This window comes from Centroberyx affinis, unplaced genomic scaffold (assembly GCF_046629955.1).
Source record: "Centroberyx affinis isolate AG114_WGS23_722 - 3 ecotype Tasmania unplaced genomic scaffold, CSIRO-AGI_Caff_v1 ptg005888l_1, whole genome shotgun sequence".
Lineage (NCBI taxonomy): Eukaryota > Metazoa > Chordata > Actinopteri > Beryciformes > Berycidae > Centroberyx > Centroberyx affinis.
Window position 1 is genome coordinate 5,001 of NW_027282992.1, and position 12,500 is coordinate 17,500.

Below are 12,500 nucleotides of genomic sequence, written 5' to 3' on the forward strand. Positions count from 1 at the left end.
AGCAGCGGTGTCAGATCCGTGCAGAAGCTCTGAGGCAGCAGAGCCACTGAGCTTCAGTTTCATGGTGTTGGGTGAATCTGTTCAGAGGTTACACGCCTTTTCATGAGAAGCCACGCCCCCTACCTAACCCCAGTCTCTGAACCCATCGTCTATCGGTCTGACGACGATTAGACTCTGGGGGCGACGGCCAATATTTGGGGGTTTCCGGTGTAGCCAGAGGACATCCGGGCCAAGACTTCCTCTTCCGTGAGCCGGTCATCGTTTACAGTCCGATTAGCGACTTGAGACGTGAGAATGGAGTCGGAGTGGAGAGACGACGTCTCATATGCAGATATCTGTTTATAGAGATTAGCCGAAATGTCGTCCGGACCTAAAACACCTACAGAAAGTCTCAATGTTTGTGTTTTGTGTGGAGAAACGTTCGACTCTCGCTCCCAGAGTCTAATCATCATCAGACCGATAGACGATGGGTTCCCAGACTGACCTAAACCTAACCCTTTGGCCAATCTGTGTGAAAAGTTAGTCAGTTCTTCCTCGCCCCACTCTCCACAATGTTTCATGCAAATCCGTTTGTAGCTTTTTGAGTTCTCCTGCTAACAAACAGACAGACAGACAGAAGGAACAGAGTGAAAACAAAACCGCTGTCCAAAAAGAATAGAACTAAAGAACTAGAGAGAGCGGAGCAGCAGAAGCTCCTGGTGTTTCAGGAGTGACAGCAGCTGGTCTCTCTCTCTCTCTCCTCTCTCTCTGTCTCTCTCTCTCTCTCTCCTCAGAGCCGATGATCAGCTGGCAGGACTTCCAGACCTCGATGCCCTGGGGAGTGGCTCTGCTGGTGGGAGGAGGCTTCGCTCTGGCTGAAGGAACCCAGGTGAGACTCCAACTCCTCCAACTCCTCCACCTCCCCCAACTCCCCCAATTCCCCCAACTCCTCCAACTCCTCCACCTCCTCCAACTCCCCCAACTCCTCCAACTCCTCCACCTCCCCCAACTCCTCCAACTCCTCCACCTCCTCCAACTCCCCCAACTCCTCCAACTCCCCCAACTCCTCCAACTCCTCCACCTCCTCCAACTCCCCCAACTCCTCCAACTCCTCCAACTCCTCCAACTCCTCCACCTGCTCCTCCATGTCTGTGGGGATATGATGTCATCATGGTGCCGTCTGTCTGTCTGTCTGTCTGTCTGTCTGTCTGTCTATCTGTCTGTCTGTCTGTGTGTGTGTCTGTCCCAATAGAGTTGATGACCTCATTACATTTTGGTCCACCTTGCTGCATAAATTTGCATATTAATGAGAAAAAACTGATTTTCGTAGAGCTACTATAGCTCCTTAGTAGTTTAAGATACAGAGTTCATATTGAGACTGACCGTGTGTTATGCTGACACATAAATATTTGATAATTAATACATGAATTAGCTTAATTAATGGACTCATTAGCATAACTGGTTATGTTTAATAAATCACAGTGATTATGGCGAGATGTTAGGCAGCTCAGGCAGAATAGAGTTTATTCTTATTCTATTATAAATTAATGCTTTCTGAGAATATTATTGATTTGTGTTTATATTGTTATATTGTTTATATTTTGTATATATTAACAACCATACATAATATATGGTTGTTTTCCTTATTATGGTCATAATTACAGAAAAGACTTGACTTCTCCAGAGGGAATTGTTTTACATTTCATTTACCTTCAGTGTTCAGTTCAGAGGTCCAGTCCACAGCAAGCTGAACAACAGACTGAACAACAGACTGAACAACAGACTGAACACATATTTCTGTCCCTAGAATAACACACATGATGAAAATGCACACACGCATCACCCTGCTGTGCTGTAAACCGTCATGGTGCTGCAAAACACTTTGGATAAAATTGTCCAGCAAATTAAAATGTGTGTTAGAGAAGCAGTAGGTAGAAAAGCTTTTTTAATTACATTTGATTACACAGTAGATTAAATTAAATTATTCCATTTCCATGTCAAAACAATTTTCCTTTACTGATTGACTCAGAATGAGGCTGCAGCAGCTTTAGAAACAGTTTCTGGAACTGCTCTAAGATCAGAATGAACTGAGCCGCTGAAGACTGAAGTGACTTTTTTCAAAGTTTTATGGCAGTGAATTTAATTGTAGATTGTAAGTTATAATTTGTGAATTCGTCTATTCAAAAATAACCAATACTGACAAACTGCATGCAGGTACAGTAATTGTTCAAGAGAAATTGTTTTGTTTTGCACAATGAGAAAATGGAGTTTTTCTCAGGAATGAAGGAATGATTCAGACTGACTGGCAGAAAACCTAAAGCTGCTGCATGTAGTGTTTCAGTAAGAATAACACCCCACGAGGCGTCCATGATCAGGATCTGGACGACGGGGAGGCCAGTTCACACCTGGAAGGGCATTATCCCTCTTATACCATGGTCACCTGCCAAAGAAAAAAAAAATGAAGACCATTAATTTATATTTTCATGCGTTTTGTAATCAAAATCCAAAGTTTTTCACAAGCCATAACTCAGTTTCCCTGGTAACACCTGAGGGTTTGACTAATACCTGGAACAATCATTACCGTCCCATAAGGTTCTTATGCAACGGAAACGTCGTTCACTGCTCCAGTAAATAGGACGAACCTTAGATAGGACTTGGCAGCAGGAGATATTTCTAGTCCGCTCAGCTCATAGAACCCTTTGGCTCAGCTAGGAGCCAGAAAGCTAACGTTATGCTAACGTTATGCTAACGTTATGCTGCAACATTCAGAGTCAATAACAAACAGTAAATATAATTTGACAGTATGTTTAACAACAAGACTAGCTAGCTATCAGCCATGTCATTGTCCCCAAATCAATATCCAGATTTTCACGAACAAATAAACGGAGGCTTTGACTGCGTCCCTGTTGCTATGGTTACTCATTTTAGATCCAGGCTGATGCTACGTAGCCAGCGCATTAATTTAGAACGGTGAACAGACAGTTTCACTGGAACTACTTAGTAGGTGTCCATTATCAGGAATTAATGGACACCCTGCAGCCAATCAGAATCGAGTATTCACCCAGACCATGGTATAAACATCAATAAATCATCACCACATTAACTTTGAGACATTAGTATAATGACGATAAACAAATGAGACCATCAGTGAGAAGCCTGTCCGCCTCTATCAGCCTCTACTCTGCATTCTCCATTGGCAGGAAGCAACGGGGCTTATGGGAAATGTAGTCGTAATGTGGAGAAACACTAGAACCACTAGAAGACATGCAAGCTTCCACTAAAAGGGACAGTAGCTAGATAAATGTCTGTAGCTCAATGGAGAAAGGTTCAATTGGATTTATTAACACATTGATGACTATCTGTGGGTCATTTGAATATTTAATGCATTGAAAATGTTTCTGAAGAGCAACCAGTCATGCAGTCATGAGTGACTTTGTCTTTCTTTCTCTTTGTCTCTTTCCCTGTTTCCTTTTCTTATACCAGATTATCTTTTTTTTTTTTGGTACTATCTGTCTTATGTTGACAATGTCCTTGTGTGTGTGTGTGTGTGTACTCTGTTTCTGTTGTATTCTGTATCTGTTTTTTTACAGTGTTTTTACAAAAGCCCATCTAGGGACAAACATTGCAAATTAGCTTAGGCTATAAATGTTATGATCTGTGACATTAGACTATTTTCATTTTGATTTTATTTTATTTTATTAGGATCCCCATTTGCTGATGCAGAAAACATCAGCTACTCTTCCTGGGGTCCACACAAAACATATGACATCAACACACAAAAAAGAAAAAAACAACAAGTAACAAAAAAATAATAAAAATAAATAAATAAATAAAATAATAAGTCAGCAATGCACACTAAGATCTGATGCAAACAAAGCATATGACAAAGAAAAAAACAACACACAAAAACAACAAGTAACACAAAAAATAAATAAATAAATAAATAAATAAAATTAAAATAATAAATGTCTATGTATCTGTCTCTATTCAAATAAACACTGAAATGAAATGAAACATGTACAGGATACAGTTGGGTAGGACAGGATGGATTGTTAGCATTCGGTGTACCGGTAGATTTTGACGATGTTGCCAAAAAAAAAAAAGTTTCTGTCTGTGGCCTCGGTCTGGTTGGAACTGCATCCATAGCAACATAAACTCTGCAGCCTTCTTAAGATCAGCCTGCTTAGCGTTATAATTCATGTTAAACTGAATATTTCCACCATAGCCGTGTTCCGGTTGGTGTTTATTTCATGTTTGTCAATTTTGTCGATTTCTCTGTCGTCCAGCTCTTTGTCTCTTACTCTCTTGCTTTTTCTGTGCTGTTTTCTTGTTCTCTTTTTCTTTTCTTTACTGGGGACAGTTCAGCCATTAACCATGAATCCAAAGTTTCGTGCTCTCCAACTCTATTAAAATTAATATTAGAAAAATCTTCCATGGTGTTTTCTGATGGAGTAACGGAAAGCTAACGGGTTTTTTTTTTGCCACAAGGTGTCGCGAATGAGCTGACGCTGTTAAATTTAAATTAACCGTTAAATTTACCAGACTTCTTTCTGCGGATTGATATGATTGGACGTGGTCCTCCAGAGTCTGTGATCAGAACTGCGTCCATAGCAACGGTCTGTTATTCAGAAATAACAGACCGTAGAATGCTGTAATTGACCAATCAGAATCGAGTATTCAACAAAGCCGTGTAATGAACCAAGGTAGCAATTTGACGATGACACACTGATGTTTAAAAATGACACATGGCAGCTTTAAGTTTGTCGGCCTGCTTCCACTTTACTGACAGATCAGTCAGGCTGTAATGGCTCTGCTTTGTTGCCAAGTAACATGCTATTGCTACCTTGGTGTTGCTGTGTGTGTGTGTAATAGTGTGTGTAGTGTGTGTGTGTGTGTGTGTGTGTGTGTGTGTGTGTTGATACATGGACTATATACTGCAGAACCTGTTCAGGATGCTGCAGGTTGTTCTCAGTTGGTTTGACAGAGAGACACAGTGGACTGCTGCATTTCTACTGTTCATTAGTGTGTGTGTGTGTGTGTGTGTGTGTGTGTGTGTGTGTGTGTGTGTGCAGGTGTCGGGCCTGTCCTCCTGGGTGGCCGAGCTGCTGACTCCCCTGGGTGATCTGCCGGTCTTGGCCACGGTGGCGGTCGCCTGCGTCATCGTCACCACGGTAACGGAGGTGGCCAGCAACGCCGCCACCATCACCATCTTCCTGCCCATCCTCGCCGCTCTGGTGCGTTCACAGCAGAGTCACAGCTGCAGATGTGTCTGTGTTTTACCCATAATGCACCTGCAAGCTGCAGTCTCACTACTGTGTTTTCATGATCTGCCTTCATCACCAGAGTTATTTCTCCAGTCTGGAGCTTATTTCTGCAGGTCAGTGTGATGCGGCGGTCTGTTTCTCTGCTGATACGACTCAGTACCTGATATGAGGATCAGCAGCCAGTTGCACCAGCTGAACGTAAGCTCCATCGTAAGTTAGGGTGTAAAGTCTACACTAACTGTTACGTTGAAACTAGTTAGTTTGACACTAAAGTTGTGTCTTTGTTTAGTTGCACCATGAGACTTAAGGTACATCTTAACTAGTAGAGCGTAAACGGACCACTAACCAAAACATTGTCGCAGACAGTGACGTTTTCCCCTGCCGCACCGTTAATATAGAACATGTTAATATAGAACCTCCTTGATAGAACCTCCTTGGGCCGCACCTAGAGCTAAAATCAACGACTATCATCTAACCATGGCTACGCGATCGCAACAGAAAAAGATTAGAAACCTTGGAAATTTGCAAACCTCTACAAACACATCAACAAATAGGTACGTTAACGAGTATAAAGTAGGCTGTAAGGATTCATGTTAGTTTGCCTCCTGTACCAGTCTAGCCTAGATAGCAGCCTACAACTAGGCTAGAATTAATATTTAGACAACAAGTGACATCAAGCGGTTTAACCGTTATTTTCAATGGAGCGAAAGTTAGGCATTTCCCCCTCAGTAACCATTATTGATGGCTAAAGAAAGCTGTAGACTTGTTATTCGTCAGTTCAGTGATCTAAACTCATGTCCCAGATAGAACTCAGTGGTTCCTCCTGTCCCCCCGCAGTGTTGTCGCTCTCCATACCACCTGAATGTCTGGAGCATCTCTCCTTAGCAAGTGAAGTGGAGCAATATTCACATCGGAAATGTAGCTTGTTACATCATCTGGGAGACTGAAATGATTATTGAAATATGCATGACAGACACGTGGAAACGTTATGAAATCGCTGTATAAAGTACGTATTCTGCATAGATGAATACAAATAATCACCCCAAGTGTCTATAATACTCTATAATACTGGCTAACACCCAAGTCTGAACGCACCACCGGGGAAGCCTATAACATGAAGCCTAATTTAGGCTCCGATGCTGTGTGCGTATCTCTGCTCGGGGAAAACGAAAGCACGAGTATAAATCAAAATCATCATACGGTTCAGAATGATGTAATCCGTCACCGAGGACGCGTTGCCGACATAAACCGCCCTGGATTTGTCCCTCCTGCTTCTCCAGCAAGTTAAAAATGTCTTGTCAAATTGATGCGCCATGCCAACTGTTATTTTACGGAGGACTTTACACCTAGTAGGAGGTCGGTGTAAGTTTTAAGTTGTAACTTAAGTCTACGTTGTAACTATTTCAGTTGGTGCAACCGTTAAAATTTTAGTAATGTGTAAACTCGGACTTAGTGAGACTTTACGTTCAAACTAGCCTACGTTTGAACTTAAGTTCAGCTGGTGCAACTGGCTGCAGGTCTTTAAACCTGCAGGATTCAGGACCTGCAGCAGTCTGGCTGACTGTCTGCTTCAAGTCACAATGACTTGAAAAACTATTTTTTCACCTTGTTAGCTGATTTTCCATTTCACAATACACACCTTTAACAATACAATTGACCCTTCGCTAAGTCCCGCCCCCCTTGGTTACTGTTGCTGCGCCTGTCAAGCTTTCCCACCAGGTATGTAAATATGACGTTTTCAATGATATCAGTGAGAGATTTTCCAAAGGAAATAATAGCAAATTTCTGGAATAATAGATCTGAAATATCAGAGAGAAGTAGACAGAAAGGACTACAATATGCTTTGAGAGCTACATTCATAATATAATTTGTCGTAGTATTGTGAATGAAGAGGACATTAAAATTGAGGGAAAAGCTCTCGGTCCCAGTGCCAGCCTCAGGCAGCCCGTCTTCACAATTCATGTGCAGGACAAACATACAGAACAACAAAGTTGTTGCACAGCAGGGTCAGTCAATATATTGTGTTATTGTAAGCTAACGTTTAGTCATGACTCCCTATAGCTTTCATTATCTAATATATGTTTTAGCCCATTGCTAGCAAAACTAAATTATCCCGCTTTTCCATTTGTTTAAAGCCTGTCAGGATATTGCTCCCACATGGTGGGTTTGATCCATACCTGGATCTCACTGTGAGCTAAGCTAGCTAACGTTAGTTAGCGTCTTACCTTGGAGCAAACAAAGGAGTTTTTGTTGATCTTCGATGGATTCAGCTGTGTGAGTTCTTCCACACTGTAATCCATATCTCCTCTCTCCTCCAGCGTTTTTGGCTTCAGAAAAGCGAAAAATTCGACACCCATCTCTAAACTTTGAGGATATCTGCTGTTGGACTTGCAGGTTCCATATGCGCTGGTTCAGCATTTTCTCTTGTTCTGAAAGCTTGACAGGCCTCCCGCCCCTAGTTACGGTTGCTAACGTAGGATTGGACAGTGGCTGTTCCAGGGAGGGGCTTAGCGAAGGGTCAGTACAATACTTTATTGTCCCTCAGAGGAAAATTTGTTTTCACAGCTTTGCAGGCCTCACATAAATACATAGATACATAAATACATCAATACATCAATACATCAATAAATCAATACATCAATACAACAATAAATTACAAAAATGTACATGTACAGCATTTTTATTTTCTTGTATTTTTCTATCAAAATGCCCTGCCCCCCCGCCCCTCCACCCCTCCCATCAAATCAAACTGCCTTTCTCTCCCTAACTGATCTCCCATTGGTTTAGACTTACGAATGATCCCTCCCCCTGTTCTAAGCCCCGCCCACACATCCTGTCCCTACAGGAAATATGTAAAATAAGCAAGAAGCAAGATGCTCAAAATGCAAAATGTTTCATTTTGACTTTAAAGGATTGGTGTGAAAATTAAAATACTAGCAGCAACTTCAGTATGAAATCATTCAGAACAGTTTGCATACAGCAGCTTCAGTGGAGTTTCATCATTTGTTATTTGGCACCATAGTGTGTGTGTGTGTGTGTGTGTGTGTGTGTGTGTGTGTGTTAATTAGAGTCATGACCAAACTGTAACTAAAGCTGTTCATCCAGCCTGGTCATCAGACAGGAACAATCCTAATGAAGCAGAAGCAGTTTTCTCTTCTTCCTCTGCTCCTCATTTACTTTCATGTCTCAGTGTGTGTGATTTCTCTCTGAATTGTTTTTGAAGTGGAGTCAGCTAAATAAGAAACAGCTTCACACACACAGCCTGTCCTCCTCTGGACCTCTGCATGGAACAGCTAGAGGGGAGGAGGAGCTGCTAATGAGCGCTATTAAAAGATCATTAGCTTCACTGAAATGAACATGTTCCAGGCCACAAAACTGCAAGAACGGAAACAGAAAGAAAGAATAAATGAATGAATGAAAGAATGAAAGAACAAGGCAACAGTGAACATGTTGTTTCTCACAAATGATGCAGATCCCTTTAGGCCAATTAGGGCAATTTTTAAAATGTCAGGATGGAGTGTTTTTCCCTCAAGTTTCATCAGACCACAGACTGTGAACCAGATGCAGTGAGTTTCTTCCTCCATCGTCTTCTGAAGGTTTTGAAGCTGCAGGTTTTGTTTTTACGGTCGCCGCCATGTTGACATTTTTTTTGGAAGAGAGGCAGAGGGGCGGGGCCAAGGTGGAGGGGGCGGAGCTTGAGTCGCCCGCAGAGCCACAGCTCCGCCTGCTATATAAATCTCCATAAGGACACACATTGGAAGAAGTGAAATTAGCTGCTGAGACTAAAACCTCTCGTGGAAAAAATGTATTGACTTTAGAGCTGCAACGATTAATCGATTAATAGATTAATAGAATATAACTATTGGAATAGAACTATTAAATTAAACGCCAACTATTTTGATAATCGATTAATCGGTTTGAGTAATTTTTTTAAGAAAAATAAGTCAAAATTCTCTGATTCCAGCTTCTTAAATGTGAATATTTTCTGGTTTCTTTCCTCCTCTCTGACAGTAAACTGAATATCTTTGGGTTGTGGACAAAACAAGACATTTGAGGACGTCATCTTGGGCTTTGGGAAACACTGATCCACATTTTTCACCATTTTCTGACATTTTATAGACCAAACAACTAATCCATTAATCGAGAAAATAATCGTCAGATTATCGACAATGAAAATAATCGTTAGTTGCAGCCCTAATTGACTTTATATTTTATCAGAAGTTGGTTGTGGTCCGTTGACTTCATGGAGTTGGAGGTTTGGAGTCTTTCTGGATGTTAGAGGACCTGCTGCTGGACTTCAGGACCTGCTTCAGGATTCACCTGAGGGTTTGGCTGCTTGGTCTAAACCTGATCCTTCTGAATCATTTTTAAATTAAACAAACGTTGCAGCACCCCCCTTTAGGCCAATAAGTGTCATTTTGTAAATGTTGCAGTGGAGCAAAGACACGCACCGTTCTGCAAAGTTTCATCACAATCTGATCAGCGGCGTCTGAGAAATTGTGCAAACGGACAGACGATAAGTTAACTCTTTTGGACTAATGTATTCCAAATTTTGTCAGATCTGTTGCATACAGTAATGGATCCTGACCCTCTCCTGGTGGTGCTCTGAGTCTCCGATCAGTTTTCCCTGCTTAAAACAACTGCTATCTTATGCACTTATCGTAGCAAAGAAACTTATTTTAATGTTTTGGAAAAAGCCAAAGAGGTCCCACCTGTCAAATTATGGCTGGAAGAAACAGTTCAACTTTCTCACCTGGAGAGAATATGGTTCTCTATTAAACAAACTGAAACAGCTCAACAGGATCTGGCCCCTTCTCCAATACATTGATAACTCAAACTGATCAGTTGTACAATATTGATGGCCCCCTGTGGTGTGACAAGATGGACAGTCCCGGGAAGGTGGGCGGGGGGTGGGATAAGGGGATATTTGTATACATGTCTTTGTTTTTGTTTTTTCTTTTCTCTTCTTTTCTCTTTGTTTGTTCTGTCTCTAACTCTAAAGCGAGGACAGATCTGTAATACTGAATGTATTTTACGACTTCCTCAATAAAAAAGATTTAAACTCAAACGGACAGACGGACCGGGGCCGATCCGATCCGTGCTCCCTGCCTCCCCCGTTGCATCGTGGGGGAAAATGAAAGCCAAAGCACAGTAATGACCCCAGTGTGTGTGTGTGTGTGTGTGTGTGTGACCGGTGACTCTGCTGTGTCTGACCTCTGACCCCGCAGGCCGAAGCCATCCAGGTGAACCCGCTGTCCGTCCTGATACCCACAACCCTCTGCACCTCCTTCTCCTTCCTGCTGCCGGCGTCCAACCCGCCCAACGCCGTGGTGTTCTCCTACGGACACCTGAGCACCACGGACATGGTGAGCTCTGCTGCTCGTGTGGAGGAGTCGGTCTCTGTTTGAAATAAAGTGACACCTGAGTCACTAAGTTAAAACAAATGCCGGCACTTTTTTAAAGTTTAGTAGGAAACTGAAGTCCTTGGTTGACTTTTAAAGGTGCTGTGTGTCATTTTTAAACATCAACATATTGTCAAATTAATCTTGACATCTTGGAATTATTACAGTGAACAAATGAGTCCATGATGGATACAACTGGTCTCCTCTATCTCACACCAGTAGTATTGTTAGTTCTACTGTTTCTCCACATTGAAACTACATTTCCCATCAGCCCCGTTGCTTCATTTGACTAAAATCTCAGAGTTAATGTGGTGATGATTTATTGATGTCAAAACGCTTCATGCAGCACCTTTAAAGAGTGGATCCTCTAAATTTTTGCGATATTGAATGATGGACTTAAAGATTATTTTTAGCAGAATGGATGCATCTGTACATTTTTGCCCCAAAATGTCAGAAGCAAGAGCGGTCCAGCTCTAGAAATCTGTGATTACCATGATGTGACTGATCTGATCTGTAAAACAAAATGTAAATTTGATACAAAATGACTGAGATGCTTTCATCTTATGCTTGACCAATAATTTCTTTACTAGAATTTATAACCTCCTCCTCTCCTCTCCTCACCTTGTCTCCTCTCCTCTCCCCTTTCCTCTCCTTGTCTCCTCTCCTCCTTGTCTCCTCCTCTCCTCTCCTCACCTTGTCTCCTCTCCACTTCTCTCCTCTCCTTTCTCCTCCTCTTCTCTCCTCTCCTCTTCTCTCCTCTCCTTGTCTCCTCTCCTCCTCTCCTCACCTTGTCTCCTCTCCCCTCTCCTCCTCTCCTCTCCACTTCTCTCCTCTCCTCCTCTCCTCTCCTCTCCTCTCCTCTCCTTGTCTCCTCTCCTCTCCACTTCTCTCCTCTCCTCTCCTTGTCTCCTCCTCTCCTCTCCTTGTCTCCTCTCCTCCTCTCCTCTCCTCCTCTCCTCTCCTTGTCTCATCTCCTCTCCTCCTCTCCTCTCCTCTCCTTGTCTCCTCTCCTCTCCTTGTCCCCTCTCCTCCTCTCCCCTCTCCTCTCCTCTCCTCTCCTCCTCTCCTCCATGGTGGGACACACAAACACACAAACCGCTCTCCAATTATAGTAGTGGGATAAGTTTATTTAAATTTTTCAGTATAACAAAATAAAAATAACACAAGACGTGAACATTGCAGCACACTCAGACATTTGGACATCTCAGTATAATAATTTATATATCCAAGTAAAGATATATAAACGGTATGAAGTTTAACCAAAGTGGAGGATCGTCAACAGCGACCCGTGACAAAGATGTATTCTTACAAAATAAAAAACAAACAAACAAACAAACAAACAAACACTGACTCCAGTGTGTGGCCGGCTGCAGGTGAAGGCGGGGCTTGGTGTGAACCTGATCGGCCTCCTTGCCGTTCTATTGGCCGTGACGACCTGGGGCGTCCCTCTGTTCTCTCTCAACACGTATCCTGATTGGGCGCCGGTCCTGCCTGGGTCCAACTCAACAGCACCGTGATGATGGCGGCGGTCCAGGGCAGCGGTTCTCAGACTGGGGCTCGGGGACCTGCAGGGGGCCCAGCAGAGGAGGGACAGTTTCATTTCTCTGTTGTTTCACTCGCTAGACTCTGTTCTTCATCGCCTCTCCACCTACTGTACAGTCAGTTATGTGTTTCTTTATTAAATGTTTACTGTCAGTATGAGTACAGAATACACTCATCACACACACTCATCACACACACTCATCACACACACTCATCACACACACTCTAACACACACTCATCACACACACTCATCACACACACTCTCACACACACTCTCACACACACTCTCACACACACCTGCTGTGATGGACT

General features: G+C 42.7%; 1 protein-coding gene across 1 annotated transcript in view; it reads left to right on the top strand.

Moving 5' to 3' along the window:
* The window catches only part of LOC139667947 (solute carrier family 13 member 1-like), a gene marked incomplete at its 5' end in the record, with an annotated part of 15,908 nt that extends 3,746 nt beyond the window's left edge, over window positions 1-12,162 (top strand). The window contains 4 exon segments of the mRNA XM_071547404.1: window positions 774-868; window positions 5,052-5,213; window positions 10,472-10,609; window positions 12,019-12,162. Of these exon segments, the coding sequence (XP_071403505.1) occupies window positions 774-868; window positions 5,052-5,213; window positions 10,472-10,609; window positions 12,019-12,162 (539 nt within the window).
* Between the last annotated feature and the right edge of the window lie 338 nt (window positions 12,163-12,500).